Raw genomic sequence first — 17,942 nt, 5'->3', positions numbered from 1 at the left:
ATATATATATATATATACATATATATATATGTATGTACATCTTAATTTATAAATGTTTTGTATACTGCAGTTACACTAGTTCCTAAGAGTAAGGTAAGCTTTTAAACTTAATAAGCAATAATAGAGCAAAAAGGGAAACAGATAAAATATGTGTTTAAAATTAATTTTTAATATTTTTAAAACATTATAGCAAAATTGTAATTAAAAAAAAATAAAAGATATATCAACAATTTGTTAACCATAATCTATTTGAAATTAGAAAAGAATATTTGATACATTAATTTTTTTAATTTGAATAATAAAATTGTACATTGTACAATAAAATTGTACATTGTAAAATTGTACAAATATGTGTAAGAAATTTTAATTATGAAAGTATAAATTATAATAAAGCTTTAAACATTATTATTACAGTCTTATGTATAATACAAGAAATTCACAAAAGTCTAATAAAATTACTGTTATCTATTACTGTTGCTATAGTTGCATTCTTGTTTATACTTATGTATAACCATCTTTTCTCTGCTTCAAGATATTATTTACATTCAGTGCAGATTTCATTAAATGAAGGTAATTTATTTCATTTTAAATATAACAACTGTTTGTTATTTTGTATAATGAGTACTATATTAAATGTTACTCAACTAAATTAAGTATTTTTTCACAAGAAATATTATTGTTTGCTGGTTATTTAGCATTTTAATGAATTTGTTATAATACAGATGCTGCTATATATGCTGTATAAATAATATTGTTTAAATAATGAATTATAGAGCAATGACGAGAAAGAGAAATGTTCTGACAGTTTTATTGACATACCATGTGAATCGATACCCAAATTTACAGAAAAATTATCAGTGGAATCTTCACTGTCTCAACAATTGGCAAAAGCACAAAGGATATTAAGAGATTATTCGCAGACTGAAATCGCATCATGTAAACAATTATATAGACATGAGAAATTCTTGGAGGACAATGAAAGTAAATGTACGATACATCATGTAAAAAGTTCAATGAAACAAAAAAGGAATTTGCAATGTAGTTCTGTTTGTAAACAAGAACTTTTTGACTTATCTCAGAATTATGTTAAGAAATGTATAACTAACGCACAACAAGAAACTCTAAAACATTCTATAGATTTTTTGCCAAGTAGTATAATCTGCTTGAAAGATTTATCTGATGGTACATGGTTGTGGAGAAAATCTTGTATGAAACTCGCAAAAACATGTCAAATGTATAGAAAAATAAAAAAATTAAAGAAAACTAAGCAAGAGATGAAGTCATCAAAAAGAAAAGTAAAATAATTTTATTTATTACTAATATTGAAAGCAATGAACAAGAATAATAATGACAGATTAATTTAAAAATTAATAATATTAAAAAAAAAATATTTCAGATTGTTTATATAAATGAAGCAGAAATTCCAAAATCTATAGAAGAACAAATAAGTATTTTGTTGGAAGCAATTAATAAGCAGCAAAAGCAATTTGTTATAAACAAAGACCATAGTAAATCAATATATTTAAAAAATTATTGTGTTCGTGACGATGGTTCAGATTATTACGACCGTAGCAATCTTGAAGGAGCAAGAAAACGTATTACTGGAAAGCTTCGCAAACGGGAAGAGTAAGGTCATGTTTAAGCAACCCTTAATTTCAACATGTAAAGATGTTGTAGTCTTGTCGACACCTATTTGCTATAAACTGTTCAATGAAAATGTTCGTTTCTACTAAAAATATATTTTTTGTGTGCACCCATCCATTAATGCATAGTTTACGCGATATTTGAAAAAACCACCATACTTGCACTAAGTATCGAGACTATCGATACTTGTCGCGCATATTCTGCACCTTTTTTAAAAATCTATAACTTTAAATAGTTTATTTAGCTTATACCAAATATGTTATAATAACTTTTAGTTGAAATATTCTGTTTCAGTTTTAATGAACAGCTTACCAAACTTGAGTCTGAGATCGTCGAAGGTTATAAACAGTTTCTCGTGACATCATGGGTCGAATATTCAATTTTACATATACGAGCACCCATACCTTGGCATCAATTCAAACTTACAGCAAACCACTTTATGCAACATAATCTATTTATCGGAAATGAGATATTGAGGAATATTCAAGATCTGTATTTTTTAAAGTAATTTCCACAAATACTACATTCCCTTTTTGAGATTATGTTTATATTTCTATATCCTTAAGTAAATCTATAGATTCCTATGTTATTTTGCAGATATCAAAATGTGATGATAATTAATATTCAAGATATAGGAACAATTCCTATACCTGCATTTGAAGTAGAACCTAGAATAAATCATTTATGTGATAAGGCAATGCATTTGCTTATCAATGAATGGCTAGCTGATATTGCAGATATTATCTTGGAAAAAAAGCATGTTTGGTCTTGTTATGTGCAAGAACATTATAATGCATCTACTGTGTTAATTGAAAAATATTTTCGAAGCATAAACACACTTTTATCTAAGCATTTACGAATGGTTGTGATGAAAACGCTCACACATATACAAGATTTTTTTATGGAATACAGTAGTGGTAATTATTTCAAGGGTAATTATAAGGATCTCATGTTTTTAAAGTAAGCAAATTTGCTTTCTTATGTTTCTTCTGGTTTCCCATATAAAGTAATGTGTAGTACAATTATATTGTAGAACACCTTTTATGACAATAACAGTGGAAGCAGAATTAGGCACGGAAAATTTACATTGTAGACCGAGTATTTCTGAAGTTCGTGAAATCATTTCAAAATGCTTCGATAAAATTATTACAGTCACAACACTGATTCCAAAAATAGAAACAATTCTGTTTCCTGAATTACGAAAACAAGAATATTTGTCTTCTGTTTCACGATACGAAGATGTGGTAAATGCGATATAAATCTTGTAATATTATTGTAAGGTTTTAAGATTAGTTATTTTATCATATATCATTAGTTTAAATGATTTTGTTTATTTTTAAAAAATAATTGTTAAATAAATATCATAGGTATACAAAATAATTAATACTGTATTAGATATTGTCAGTGTTCATACTGAGGGTCCACAGATTTATTTAAAATGTTATGAAAATTTACTGTATATTGTCAGTGGTCAAGCCAAAAAAGGTTTAGACGATTTCTTTAGGATTGAACCGCCACCATTTCTTCGTGAATTCGAACAAAAAATAAGAAATTACGATGATATCAGACAAGAAATTATTATGTTCCGCAATAAGGTAAACGTCAGATTATTTCAGAATCACATTAAAACTCGATAAGAAAAACATTAATGGTAATTTTATAATAGATTTCGCTCAATATGATAGAACTTGATTGCAGCACTGTAAATAATACTCTGAGGCAAATCTTGTACGAACTTCGAACCGAAATCTGTGATTTCTTTGCGACTCAGTTGCGATCTAATAACCGCGAGTTGTGTTCCAGTTTCGACACGATAGCTGAGAACATTTCAAAAATGCCAGAGAAAACCCCAGACGTTGTTGCATTATACAACTATCTCTGCGAAAGTCGTGACACGACCATGTTCAACATGAAACAAAAACTATCATTTTCTGTAGAGTTGATTTTATTCCTATTTGATTATCAGCCACCAACATCAGATGACATTCAATTAAATACTCGTACTATAACATGGCCAAAAGAAATGGAGACCGTGATGGAATTAGCTAACACCAGATTAAACATGAGGAAACAGTTCTTAGAGGATTTGTTACGTGCAAGAAGGGATAGCTTTGAGCAAAAAATACAGCACATGCAGTTTGCAATTGATCAATTTAAGAAGATAGATCCACCCGTTCTAACCGCAGATGAAGTAGACGTCGCAGTTGAAGAGATCGAACACCTTTCCAAAGGAATGGAGGAAATTCGAAAAGAAGCTGAAGAGATAAACGAAGAAGAAGCTCTTTTGGATATGGAACTGAGTCCGTACTTGACGATTTCTGGCATGTCTTCCATAGTGAACACTCTTGACACTCTTTGGCATACGGTGCAGAATTTCCAACGGAACCATGATAAATGGTTTAACGGTCCATTCTTGGGTTTGGACGCTGACGAGATTAAAGAAGAAACAGATAACACTTGGCGAACGTTGTACAGAGTGGCACGTTTGGTCGCCGACATTCCGGGTGCTCGAAGAGTTACCGAAATGATGCGTGGAAAAGTCGAAAAGTTCAAACAATTTGTCCCCCTATTGCTGATTATATGCACGCCTGGATTAGAACAACGACACTGGAAACAAATGAGCGAATTGGTTAACATAGACGTAACACCGACAGAAACGACTAGTTTGTCCAATATGATAGAATTGGGATTGTTAATCCACATAAGCAAACTTGAAGAGATATCATCAGCTGCCGTTAAGGAACATGCTCTTCAGCAAAATCTACAGAAGATGAAAGACGAATGGTCTGACATTGAATTTAATTTCATGCCATATCGTGAAACAGGTGTCTTTATTTTAACCTCCATAGACGATATTCAATTGCTCCTGGATGACCACATCCTGAAAGCGCAAACGATGAGGAGTTCTCCTTTTGTGAAGGCGTTCGAGGACGATATGCAAGGTTGGGAGAATAAGTTGCTGTTGATGCAGGACATCATTGATCAGTGGTTAGTGTGTCAGTCCACGTGGATGTATTTGGAACCAATATTTAGTAGTGAAGATATTATGAGACAAATGCCGACGGAAGCGAACAATTTCCGAAGGATGGACAAGATCTGGCGAGCCATCATGACGTACGCTGTTGCTAATAAGCGAGTGCTGGATGCCACCGACATGAAAAATATGCTGCAGGAGTTGACACTGTGTAATACGCTACTTGACGAGATACAAAAAGGTTTGAACGACTATCTTGAAAAGAAACGTTTATTCTTCCCGAGATTCTTTTTCTTATCGAACGACGAGCTTCTAGAAATATTGTCCGAGACTAAAGATGCCCAGAGAGTACAACCTCATTTGAAGAAATGTTTCGAGGGCATTAGCAAACTACGGTTTACCGTGGAACAAGAAATCATAGGAATGTTCTCTGACGAAGAAGAATACGTCCCGTTCAGTGGCAAGATTTTTCCAGCGGACGCAAAAGGTTTGGTCGAACGATGGCTGTGTCAGGTTGAGCAACTCATGGTAGCTTCTCTTCGTGATATTGCCGAAGAAAGTATTATTGCGTATTTTACTGCTATTAGGGAAGAGTGGATACTCAGTTGGCCCAGTCAGATTGTCATTTGCGTTAGCCAAATACACTGGACGAGCGAAGTTTGTGAGACATTTGAGGACAACTCTACTCCTGATTATTTACAGAAATGTAGTCAACAGATCGAAACCACTGTTACTTTAGTAAGAGGTAAACTGGACCCAGGTGCAAGAATAACGATCAACGCTTTAATTGTAATGGACGTGCACGCCCGAGACGTAGTAAAGCTACTAGTTGAAAAGAACGTGGCTGATGTTATGGACTTTAATTGGATATCACAATTAAGATATTATTGGTTGGACAACAGTATCATTGTATCGATAATCACAACTAACGTAGCATACGCTTTTGAATATCTTGGTAATACGTCAAGATTGGTGATAACACCTTTAACGGATAGATGTTATAGAACGTTGATGAGTGCGTTGAAATTAAACTTAGGAGGTTCGCCAGAAGGTCCAGCGGGAACTGGTAAAACAGAAACGGCGAAAGATTTAGCAAAAGCTGTTGCTAAACAATGTATTGTCTTCAACTGTTCAGACGGGCTTGATTACATGGCAATGGGTAAATTCTTCAAGGGTCTCGCCCAGTCTGGGGCATGGGCCTGCTTTGACGAATTCAACAGAATTGAATTGGAGGTTCTCTCGGTGATTGCCCAACAAATTCTGTCCATTCAAATGGCTATAAGCGCGAATTTAGAGAAATTCCTATTCGAAGGTACCGAAATAAAGTTAAATCCCACTTGCTACATCATTATAACAATGAATCCTGGTTATGCTGGACGTCAAGAGCTTCCTGATAATTTGAAAGTCCTTTTCCGCACAGTAGCGATGATGGTACCGGATTACGCCATGATTGGGGAGATTACTTTGTATTCCTTCGGTTTTATCGACGCCAAAAATCTTGCAGAGAAGATAGTTCACACTTATAAGTTATGTTCTGAGCAATTGAGCTCACAGAATCATTACGATTACGGTATGCGAGCTGTGAAAACTGTGCTCACTGCAGCTGGAAACTTGAAGTTAAAATATCCAACAGAAAACGAATTTATTTTAATTCTACGAGCTATTATAGATGTTAATTTGCCGAAATTCTTGGCACAGGACATTCCACTGTTTAATGGAATCTATACAGATCTGTTTCCAGGTATCAGTTTACCAAAACCAGATCGTGATGAATTGATTAACTTATTGAGAGTCACGTTAGAGAAACGTAATTTACAAGATACACCGTGGTATATGGAGAAGATTATCCAAATCTACGAGATGATTTTAGTACGTCATGGTTTGATGGTCGTTGGACATACGTTAAGTGGAAAAACAAAGGCATATCAAAGTCTGGCTGAAGCTTTGGGCGATTTGGCTGGTATACGGCGAGCTACCATGAGGGAATATCCTACCATTTATAAGATAATTAATCCAAAAGCAATTACATTGGATCAACTTTACGGCAATTTTGATCCACTGTCACACGAATGGAACGACGGAGTTTTGGCTAACATTTTCAGGGAATTCGCGCAATCAATATCGATCGAACGCAAATGGATTGTATTTGATGGACCTGTTGACGCGGTGTGGATTGAAAGCATGAATACTGTACTCGATGATAACAAGAAATTATGTCTGATGTCGGGAGAGATCATACAGATGTCGTCTAAAATGAATATGATGTTTGAGCCAGCTGATTTGGAACACGCTTCTCCGGCCACTGTTAGCAGATGTGGAATGATTTATATGGAACCATCTCAGCTTGGTTGGATGCCGTTATTTGATTCCTATAAAAAGTATTTGAAAAAGAAATTACTTATTGAACAGTATGAACTCGTCATAGAACTAGTTGAATGGCTGACGATGCCTACTCTGTTCTTTGTGAAACATTACTGTAAAACGTTCATTGAAATGCCAGAACTACACATGTTCCAGTCCTTCACAAGACTTCTTACTACAATGCTAGACGAAGAAACACAAGTCAGCACAGTGTGGCTTCAATGTATTTTACTGTTCAGTATAGTTTGGGGAATGTGTTCGACATTAACGAGCGATAGCAGAAAGACTTTTGATGTTTATTTTAGAAAGCTAGTACTTGGAAACGACGAAATGTATCCTAAACCAAAAGCATTTAAATTAACCAAGCAACAATTGTTTCCTGATAAAGGTACTGTTTATGATTGGATATATGATAAAAGAAATAATGGATGCTGGATAGCTTGGATGGACCCAACATTTCAGGTATTTTTGAAGGATTAAAACATTGTTCTATAATTCTGCAATTAGTATCAGTTAGAGGAATTAGATAAATAATTTAAAAACTTATTTTGTATCTTAATATTTCAGGCATCTTTATTGCCAGAATTAAAAGATAATCAACTAATTATACCAACGACCGAAGTAGTAATACAGCATTTTTTCATAAAGAATCTTCTTCATGTAAAAATACCCATTTTATTCGTGGGACCAACTGGTACAGGAAAGTCAGTGATTGTTTTAGATCACCTAGAATCGCTACCCAGAGAAACGTATATGGAGAACGTAGTAAACTTCAGTGCCCGTACGAGTGCTGCGCAAACTCAAGAAATAGTGATGTCGAAGTTAGACCGTCGAAGAAAAGGGGTTTATGGACCACCAATGGGGAAAAAGTGTGTACTGTTCGTCGATGATTTAAGTATGCCACAGAAAGAAATGTATGGTGCACAACCACCGATCGAACTGATTCGACAGTGGTTAGATCATGGTTATTGGTTCGATATCAAAGATACCACAATGTTGTATCTAGTGGATATGTTCTTGGTTTGTGCAATGCAACCACCTGGAGGTGGTTCAAATGTAGTCACACCTAGACTAACTCGGCATATGCACGTAATCGGTATAGATTTTTTCGAGGAAGCCACAATGACCAAAATTTTCTCGTCGATTCTCGAAACACACTTTGGCAAAGGATTTATTCCAGAAGTTTCTAGACTAGGAAAGATGGTGGTGACCGCCACTATGGATGTATTTCTTGGTGCTATAAAGACCTTCCTACCTACTCCGGCCAGAAGTCACTATATCTTTAATTTGCGTGATTTTAGTCGAGTCATTAAGGGTATACTTTTAGTACCAGCCTCCAGAATGGACAATCCTGATAAATTGATCAGACTTTGGGTTCACGAAGTATACAGGGTCTTTCATGATCGGCTGATTGACAGCAATGACCAGGAGATGTTGTTTGAAATGGTTCGATATACCTGCTACGACCAGTTGCGACAACCATTGGAGAAAGTACTCGCCAGGTTGTTAGGGGAAGAGGAGAAAGCAATTCGAAGTTCTCATATACGCGATCTGTTCTTCGGTAATTACATAGAACCCGATGCTGATCCCAAAATATACGATGAAGTGATCGATTTAGAAGATCTGCAAACGAAAATGGATTACTACTTGATGGAATACAACATGTTGTCGAAGACACCGATGTCTTTGGTTTTGTTTCGATACGCCATCGAACATATATCTCGTATATCACGAATTCTTTTACAAGAAAATGGCCACGCTCTTTTGATAGGAATGGGAGGATCTGGCAGAAGTTCTTGTGCCAAATTGGCGAGCAATATGTGCGAGTACGTAATGTACCAAATCGAAATATCAACATCCTACGAATTCCCGGAATGGCGCGAAGACATGAAAAATTTGTTGCTCCGCGTGGGATGCGATGGAAAATCCACAGTCTTTCTCTTCGGCGATTATCAAATAAAAAGCGAATCCTTTATTGAAGACATAAATATGATCCTAAATACGGCTGACATACCAAACTTGTACAATACGGAAGAGAAGGCTGCGATTTTGGAGAAAATGATGAGCGTGATGCAAGCGACAGAAGGGAAGAGAGCTGAGACTACACCAACGATCCTTTACAACTTATTCCTTGAAAGAATAAAAAAGAGCCTTCATCTGATCCTGACGATGTCTCCTATAGGGGACAAATTTAGAAACCGTTTGAGGATGTTCCCTTCCCTGATAAACTGCTGCACCATAGACTGGTATACTGTCTGGCCAGAAGATGCATTAGAAAAAGTAGCTCAAATGTTTTTGCAAAATGTTAACATTGACGAAACCCTTCGAAAAAACTGCGTCCTCCTGTCGAAACAGTTCCACATGAGCATTGTAAATGCTAGCGAAGATTATTACAAGATGCAAGGTCGCAGATATTACGTGACACCTACAAGCTTCCTGCAGTTAATAAAATCATTCTGCAAATTATATGACCAGAAGATCGAAGAAATTACGCAGCAACAGATGCGTTACTTGACAGGATTAGAGAAGCTGGACTTCGCAGCAGGACAGATAGCAGTAATGAAGGAAGAGCTGCAGGCCTTGCAACCAAAGTTGTTAGCGCAGTCTGAACTTAGCAATAAGCTTATGATTCGAATAGAGCAGGATACCATCAACATAGAAGCAAGGAAGGAAGTCGTAGCAGCCGAAGAAGCTTTAGCGAATGAAGCAGCCGCAGCTGCTCAAGCAATAAAAGACGATTGCGAAAGCGATTTAGCTGAAGCTACTCCTGCGTTGGAAGCCGCCTTGGTGGCCCTTGACACCTTAAAACCTGCGGACATCAGCATCGTGCGGTCCATGAAGAGTCCTCCTGCAGGTGTACGTTTGGTAATGGAAGCTGTCTGTGTTCTAAAAGGAGTTAAACCAGAAAGAGTTCAGGATCCAGCAACTGGTCTCATGACGGAGGACTACTGGCCCGCCTCTATAAAGATCCTTGGCGACATGAGATTCCTCGACAGCCTGAAGAATTTCGACAAGGACAACATACCGCCAGCGTATATGAAGAGGATTCGCGAGAAGTTTATAAACGATAGAAGCTTCCAGCCTGAAGCCATTAAGAAGGTTTCTACTGCTTGCGAGGGTTTGTGTAAATGGGTGCGCGCCATCGAGGTCTACGACCGGGTCATCAAGGTTGTCGCTCCGAAACAGGCGATGTTAGCAGAAGCAGAAGCCGCCTTGGCAGCTCAGATGGAGGCATTGAACGCCAAAAGGGCTCTTCTGCAAGAGGTCTCTCAGAAACTGCAGTCCCTGAACGATGAGTTCGCTGAGTGCATGCGGGAGAAAAAGAAGTTAGAAGATCAGATCGATTATTGTAAGAAAAAGTTGGACAGAGCGGAAAAATTGCTGGGTGGTTTGAGCGGGGAAAAAGACCGATGGAGCGCAACAGCTGCCATGTTAGGTGCTAGTCTACATAACGTTATAGGAGACGTTTTATTGTCTTCAGCAGTAGTTGCTTATTTGGGAGCGTTTACGGTAGAGTATAGAAAGAAGTTGGTAACGGAGTGGCACTTGTCCTGTTCGGAGGTCAGAATACCATGTGGAGAGAGATTTAACTTGATAGATATCTTAGGTGAACAGGTTGAAATCAGAGCATGGATTATCTATGGTTTACCAGCAGACAGCTTTTCTGTGGAGAATGGTATAATCGTTAAAAATGCCGATAGGTGGCCATTGATGATCGATCCACAGAATCAGGCTAATAAGTGGATCAAGAACATGGAGAAGCAGAACAAGTTGGTTGTTATTAAACTTTCTGATCCTAATTATGTTCAAGTAGTAGACACTTGTATACAACTTGGGATACCAGTTTTACTAGAAAATATTATGGAGGAAATAGATGCTATATTAGAACCTGTACTTCTTAAAAACATTTATAAAGAACGCGGTGTCTTATATATCAAGTTTGGAGAGAACGTTATAGAGTACAATGAGAACTTCCAATTTTACATGACGACACGTTTGAGGAATCCACATTATTTGCCAGAGGTGGTCGTTAAGGTGACTCTATTAAACTTCATGATCACTCCACAGGGGCTTCAGGATCAGTTGCTGGGCATCGTAGTGGCCAAAGAGTTGCCCGTTCTTGAAGAACGAAAGAACCAACTAATAATCGAGGGTGCGAACAACCAGAAGATGTTAAAGGAGATAGAGGACATGATCTTGCACGTTTTGTCCGCGTCGGAAGGTAACATTCTCGAAGACGAGACGGCTATTACGATATTGTCCAGCTCGAAGACTCTGTCGGAGGACATACAGGCGAAGCAGGAGGTGGCTGTTAAAACGTCAATTGAAATCGATAACGCTCGTAACGGATACAAACCTGTGTCAGAACACGGTTCTGTTTTGTTTTTCTGTATTTCTGAATTGACTAACATCGACCCTATGTATCAATATTCTTTACCGTGGTTCATTCATCTTTACGAGATGTCCATAGCTAATAGCGAACAAAACAAAGTTCTGACTGATCGGATCAAAAGTTTGAACACGTATTTCACAGCCAGTATTTACAGGAACGTATGTCGTTCCTTATTTGAAAAAGATAAAATAATTTTCTCACTAGTTCTATGTATCGGTTTAATGCGAGCTGAAGGAAATATAAACGAAGATCACTGGGTATTTCTGTTGGCAGGTGATGTAGCTTTGGATAATCCTTATCCTAATCCTGATCCATCTTGGTTGACCGACAGGTCTTGGTCCGAAATAGTGAGGGCTAGCAATTTAACTGAACTCGAGAAGTTTAAACATTCTGTTGAAACGCAGACTTCGCAATGGAAGCTTTATTACGACTTGTCTAATCCTCAGGAAAATCCGTTTCCGCATCCATTTCAACAGGAAAGTGAAAGTTTGAAAAAGTTGGTGATACTTAAATGCGTAAGACCAGACAAAATTGTGGCTGCTGTGAGGATGTTCATTATACACAATATGGGACGGTCTTTCGTAGAACCTCCGCCATTTGATCTTGAGGCGTGTTATAATGATTCTAACAACGTGACTCCTTTGATCTTCGTTCTTTCACCCGGGTCAGATCCCATGGCCGGATTGATAAGATTCTCAGAGGATTATGGAATGTCAAAGAGGGATCTTATGACCATTTCACTGGGACAAGGTCAAGGTCCCATAGCAGCAGGCATGATTGATAGAGGAATAAAGAGCGGAGAATGGGTGGTGCTTCAAAATTGTCACTTAGCGGTATCCTGGATGAAGGAGTTGGATAGAATTTGCGATGAAATAATCATACCTGAAAACACACATCCAAAATTTCGATTATGGTTAACTAGTTACCCGTCAGAGCATTTTCCAATCTCTATTCTGCAAAATGGAGTTAAAATGACCAACGAGCCTCCGAAAGGTTTAAAAAATAATTTACTGAGAAGCTATTTAAATGATCCAATATCAGATGCAAAGTTCTATCAGAATTGTAATAAAATAATCGAATGGAGAAGTCTCCTTTTTGCTTTATGTTTCTTTCACGCTGTTGTGCAAGAGAGACGTAATTTTGGACCATTAGGGTGGAATATTCCCTATGAATTCAATGAGTCAGACTTACGTATCAGTATTTTGCAATTACAGGTAAGATTTGACGAAACCTTGATAATTAATTTGTTCTGAAATTCGAAGTTTCTGACATTTAAGTATATATGTATAGATTCGTAAACTAGAGAATTGGAAATTTGAAAATGGAAAACGTGCTTTTTAAGAGTCACAGTGTTTTCTACAAGTATTGTATGTTTCAGATTTTCTTAAATGAGTATGAGGAAGTGCCGTTTGAAGCACTTCTTTATTTAACAGGTGAATGCAATTATGGAGGTCGTGTAACAGATGATAAGGATAGGCGGTTGTTAAATTCATTGCTTGAACAATTTTACAATCCTGAAGTCATTAGTAATCCACGGTACGTAAAGTAATAACATTTACACATTATTTAAAATAAATCTTTTATTCTAAATTATATCAGATATAAAAACATTCATTAATTGAAACATAGTTAATTATACATGGTTATTATAAATGTTTTGTAATACACTGGGGTCATTCTACGCCAAATCGATCACTTTTGGAAGTCACCATCTCCGATTTTGCTCTAATCGAAATATGTTGCAGTCCATGTGAAATTAGGGGGCGTTTAAGTCATCATTTTGCCGGTTTCGAATTTGTTAATGAATGACAAGCCGTCAAAGTTTGCAATTTTTGCCTGTTTTGGCGAAAATGGGGTCCACTTGGGAATTTTTTTCTCAAAAACTACTGAACCGATTTAGCTAAATTTTTTTTTTTTATTCGTGAAGGTTTGGGCTATTTTAAAATATTTTTTTTAACTTTGTCAATTTGTTATAAAATGTTGAAAAATTTAAACAAATTCTTTTTTGCGTTTTTCTCAATGAGGGACGTAAAGGGTTAAAATTAAAAAAAAATATGCTCATATTCTTTGAAGCTTCCCCTTTAAAATGAGCCCTTCAGAACGATGGAGCCTCGAAAATTGACGTCTCTACAAGCTGGAAAAGGACGCGGGGTACCCCGATTTCAGGTAGGCGAGTTGTGTGCTCTGTTATTATGATCGGTTTTTATATCCACCGGTCTCAAAACAATACGACAAGACTTTGTATACGACTAAATGACCTAGTAATGTATATTAGAACTCACTCTTGGCCAATAATACACTTATAGTTATGTTAGATTTAATCCTAAAGTGATATAAGCGTGAACTATTTGTTTGGTTATCGGTTTGAAAATAATAAGAGAGTAAAAGTCATTAGGCTGTAGAAAACATATCTCTCGAGATAGCTACGCAATATGAAAGCAAAAAGAGTTTTATTAATTCAACTATTCATTTAAGTGATTTCGGTGTTTTTGCAAAATGGCATTCTTGTACAACTACTCACGATAGAGGGGCCATACTATCCTATTGAAGGGAGCACTAAAAAACTTGCAATGTACGTTAGCTTACAAAGATTGTTAGAAAAAATTCATTTCTCACTCCTAAAGATTTATTTGAATGGGCAGAATCATCTTTTTCAAACATAGCATTTAATTATGTAACACAAAATGAATATATTAAATATACCGATTATTTATAAGCTCCTTTGACAACAGCATTATTAATAACAGGGTCTAAAAGTTTTCTCAGCTTTGCGTCATTATCAAATAAAGAAAATAAAGTAGGACTTGCTCGTACGATAGTGATGGCTCCGTACTTAGTGTATGAACTAACTGTCATTAAATTTTTTCCAACCACACACAATACTTTCCATACTTTTGATCACAACCCACTGCTATCCTATTGCGATAGAAAGAAATCACCACTTTTTCGCGGATTCTATCAAGTAATGATACCTTTTTTAAAATATAAACAATAAATATACGAACTAATATCTATGAATAAAGTTATGATTAAAAAATGTGTGATTCGTCAGAAGTAAGTACTAATATACTTTGCTAGGTACCAACAGAGTCATTTAATCGCGTACGAAGTCTCCTTGTATAGTTTTGAGGCCAGTGATGTAAAACAACCGATCATAATAGCTGAACGCGCGACTCGCCTATGTGAAATGGGGGTACTCCGCGACCGTTTCCAGCTTGTAGAGACGTCAATTTTCGAGGCTCCATCGTTCTGAAGGGCTCATTTTAAAGGGGAAGCTTCAAAGAATATGAGCATATTTTTTTTTAATTTTAACCCTTTACGCCCCTCATTGAGAAAAACGCAAAAAAAGAATTTGTTTAAATTTTTCAACATTTTATAACAAATTGACAAAGTTAAAAAAAATATTTTAAAATAGCCCAAACCTTCACGAATAAAACAAAAAAAATTTAGCTAAATCGGTTCAGTAGTTTCTGAGAAAAAAATTCCCAAGTGGACCCCATTTTCGCCAAAACGGGCAAAAATTGCAAAATTTGACGACCTGTCATTCATTAACAAATTCGAAACCGGCAAAATGATGACTTAAACGCCCCCTAATTTCACATGGACTGCAACATATTTCGATTAGAGCAAAATCGGAGATGGTGACTTCCAAAAGTGATCGATTTGGCGTGGAATGACCCACTGTAAAGTTTCTCTTATTAATCTCCCAAATGTTCTTTTTGGAACATCATAATAAAATAAATAAATTTTTCCGTATTTATATATTTTTATTTCTACCACAGGTACTGTTTTTCGCCAAGCTGTATATACCGATTACCAGAAAGCACTGATTACGAGGGATGCTTAAGGTACATTCGTGATTTGCCGATTGATCAACAGCCAGAAGTTTATGGATTACACGAAAATGCAGATATAACGAAGGATAATCAGGAATCAGCGCAATTACTTGCAGGGGCTTTACTAACGCAACCCCAAATCACTGGGGTGGGAGTGGAAAGGAACATCGAGGAAGTAGTTTTCAATTTATGCGCTGATATTTTATCAAAAATGCGATCTCAATTCAATACTTTGGAAGTCTCTAATAAATATCCAGTGTTATACATGAACAGCATGAACACGGTTCTCCGTCAAGAGCTTATTAGATTTAATGATCTGATTGATGTGATTACAAGGACATTGGTGAATGTACAGAAAGCTATAAGAGGAATGGTACTATTATCTCCAGAATTGGAAGAAGTTTTCAACAGTATGAGTATTGGCAGAATACCTGCATCTTGGAGTAAAAAATCATATCCCTCTTTAAAACCATTGGGAAGTTACATCAATGATTTACTAGTTAGATTAGAATTTTTTCAAGATTGGATAGATAACGATGCACCAACTGTGTTCTGGATATCTGGATTCTTTTTTACTCAGTCTTTTCTTACTGGCGTTTTACAGAATTATGCGCGTAAACATAAAATTCCGATCGACAGATTGGATTTTGAATTTGAAGTGACTCCATTTGAAACTACTACAAAAAGTACACCATCTCGTGGAGTTTATATTAAAGTAAGTTTTTGGCAACCACGAAATGTTATTAAGTGTATGAAAGTTTATCTAATAAAAATAGCACTAAGTATCATCAAAATTGTTTACTAAGCATTTGTTAATCTTCACCAAGCTTCTGTTTTGAATTAGGGTTTATTTTTGGAAGGAGCTCGATGGAACAGACAAACAAAAGAAATTGATGAATCAAAACCAAAAATAATGTTTGATATCCTCCCAATAATATGGCTGAAGCCTGGTATCAAGACAGAATTTATCATAGAAAACATGTATCATTGTCCAGTATATAAGACAAGCGAAAGACGTGGTGTTTTGGCAACCACTGGTCATTCTTCCAATTTTGTCTTATACATTTTACTTCCATCATACATTAAAGAAGCCCACTGGATCAGAAGAGGTGTAGCTTCTTTATGTCAATTGGATGATTAACTTAACATTTTAATGTGACAAGTCCAAAAACGAATATTGTATACTTTTAACAAAATCCTAATTATTAATAAAATCTTTGTAAAAAGATTTTAATTGATCAATGACATTTGATAGAATATCATTTAATTAATAAAAAAAGTTTCATGTAAAATTTTTAAATATTCATAATCAAAAAGTTTGAAATATTCTTGAGAAAAATAACATTTGTAACAAAAAATTAAAAACTGTGGAAAGTTAGAAAAGCAGTACAATTTATTGAATTATGTTGATATACGATAGTATGTAATAATAGTAAATATTTTTTCTTAATAAGTAAAAGTTTAATTGGAATTTTCTTATTAAAATATAATACGACTATCGCCTGCCTCTTCCTCTTCCTCGTCCACCACGTCCACCCCTAGTGCCTCGACCACCCCGGCCTCGACCACGCACTGCTCCTGAAAGTATTAAAGTATATGTAAGTTCTGATTGTATATAAACTAAAATAAAGTATTATAAAATAATTTTGATAACATATTGATTTGAAATTTAAATAATACAAACCTCGTGCAGCCTCCTTCTTTTTAGCTTTTGCTTTTGGTGTATCGTCTATAAGTAACGTTTCAAGAGGTAAAGAATCTGGCAATATATAATATCTTATATTATTGCCTCGTAAACTTAATGTGTCTAATTGTACAGGGTCCCTATTTTTTATCGTCATCTTTACAGTCTTCAAATGTGTGTTCATTGCTACATCAACTCCTGAAAATAATCAATGTGTTATATATAACATGCAATCAGAAAAATTTTTAGTGCTTTTATAGGTTATATTGGCATACCGGTAATAGTTCCGTGTACCTGAGTGCCATTTTTCAATTCTATCGTTACAGTCTCATGACTAAGTTTCATTAAAAACCTAAAATCACAATATTATAACGTTAATTAGGTTAATTTATGTTATAAATAAAGAAAGGTTTAAGCGTTATGTACAATTATTACCAAACTTTACGATATTAATGAATTATTCACGTGTCTAATTTTACACGAATATTAAGATAAATTTAAATTAATTATTGCTTTTTAAGTATACATACCTTACTAGCTTCATGATGCTGTTAAATATTATATTTATATCATAAACAAAATCACAATTTCAACTGTATCATGCCGTTTTCCCTACTGCTCGCTTATAGCCCTATCAAGTCCTATAGAACGCTATGTGTTCCAAAACTTTATTTTTTGTGTTCAAAACAATATTTTCTAATTTTTATAATAACGCTTATTACTTGTATTCGAAAAAACTATTTGAATTTAATGTAAGCAATTATCACTGTTAAAAAAAGGTAAAAATTCTAATTACTATAAAAATGTAATTATAATGAAGGAAGTATAAAGATGCAAAATTATTAAAATAAATTTGTTTTTTTTACTTTAGGTTTTATGAATTAGAATTAATTATATTGACATGTAGAACTGCATAAATAAATTAAATTTTCTAATATTTTATTTTATATTTAATATAAAAACGACATAAGAACTTTATAATGCATCTGATGAAAAATATATTTTGTTTTTATTCATGTAAAAATAATTATATATATTCTATTTTCTAAA

The 17,942-nt window shown here is 35.2% G+C and overlaps 2 protein-coding genes across 11 annotated transcripts; one reads left to right on the top strand and one right to left on the bottom strand.

The window, feature by feature from the left end:
* The first annotated feature begins 18 nt into the window (after positions 1–18).
* On the top strand, positions 19–17,558 carry Dnah3 (dynein heavy chain 3, axonemal). Of its 10 annotated transcripts, none has more exons than XM_012292361.2 (13): positions 35–93; positions 533–570; positions 774–1,295; positions 1,397–1,626; positions 1,939–2,148; positions 2,242–2,576; positions 2,662–2,888; positions 3,012–3,239; positions 3,311–7,441; positions 7,547–12,586; positions 12,751–12,908; positions 15,155–15,923; positions 16,053–17,558. In XM_012292361.2, exons 2-13 carry the CDS (start codon positions 565–567, stop codon positions 16,347–16,349), a joined length of 12,153 nt encoding a protein of 4,050 aa, XP_012147751.1. In that variant the 5' UTR covers positions 35–93; positions 533–564; the 3' UTR covers positions 16,350–17,558. The 10 variants fall into 10 exon arrangements, with proteins under 10 accessions (XP_012147752.1, XP_012147751.1, XP_012147750.1 ...); XM_012292360.2 differs by having other exon boundaries at positions 2,242–2,604; positions 2,678–2,888; XM_012292362.2 differs by lacking the exon at positions 533–570 and having other exon boundaries at positions 19–93; positions 2,242–2,604; positions 2,678–2,888.
* Positions 16,584–17,578, bottom strand: SmD1 (small ribonucleoprotein particle protein SmD1). The gene is made up of 4 exons (XM_003706291.3): positions 17,423–17,578; positions 17,168–17,244; positions 16,893–17,090; positions 16,584–16,786 (listed from the first exon to the last, which is right to left on the bottom strand). Exons 1-4 carry the CDS (start codon positions 17,434–17,436, stop codon positions 16,704–16,706), a joined length of 372 nt encoding a protein of 123 aa, XP_003706339.1. The 5' UTR covers positions 17,437–17,578; the 3' UTR covers positions 16,584–16,703.
* Between the last annotated feature and the right edge of the window lie 364 nt (positions 17,579–17,942).

Source organism: Megachile rotundata, chromosome 15 (genome assembly GCF_050947335.1).
Source record: "Megachile rotundata isolate GNS110a chromosome 15, iyMegRotu1, whole genome shotgun sequence".
In the NCBI taxonomy this organism is placed as follows: Eukaryota; Metazoa; Arthropoda; class Insecta; order Hymenoptera; family Megachilidae; genus Megachile; species Megachile rotundata.
This window is presented reverse-complemented; position numbering and strand designations above follow the sequence as displayed.

Bases quoted from the DNA above. Each gene is read 5' to 3' on its own strand.
- SmD1 (XM_003706291.3), bottom strand. The intron at 17,091-17,167 runs GTATGCCAATAT...GATTATTTTCAG, and splicing joins GGTACACGGAACTATTACCG to GAGTTGATGTAGCAATGAAC. The intron at 16,787-16,892 runs GTTTGTATTATT...TAATACTTTCAG, and splicing joins AAAGAAGGAGGCTGCACGAG to GAGCAGTGCGTGGTCGAGGC.
- Dnah3 (XM_012292360.2), top strand. The intron at 1,296-1,396 runs GTAAAATAATTT...AAAATATTTCAG, and splicing joins TGAAGTCATCAAAAAGAAAA to ATTGTTTATATAAATGAAGC. The intron at 3,240-3,310 runs GTAAACGTCAGA...ATTTTATAATAG, and splicing joins TTATTATGTTCCGCAATAAG to ATTTCGCTCAATATGATAGA.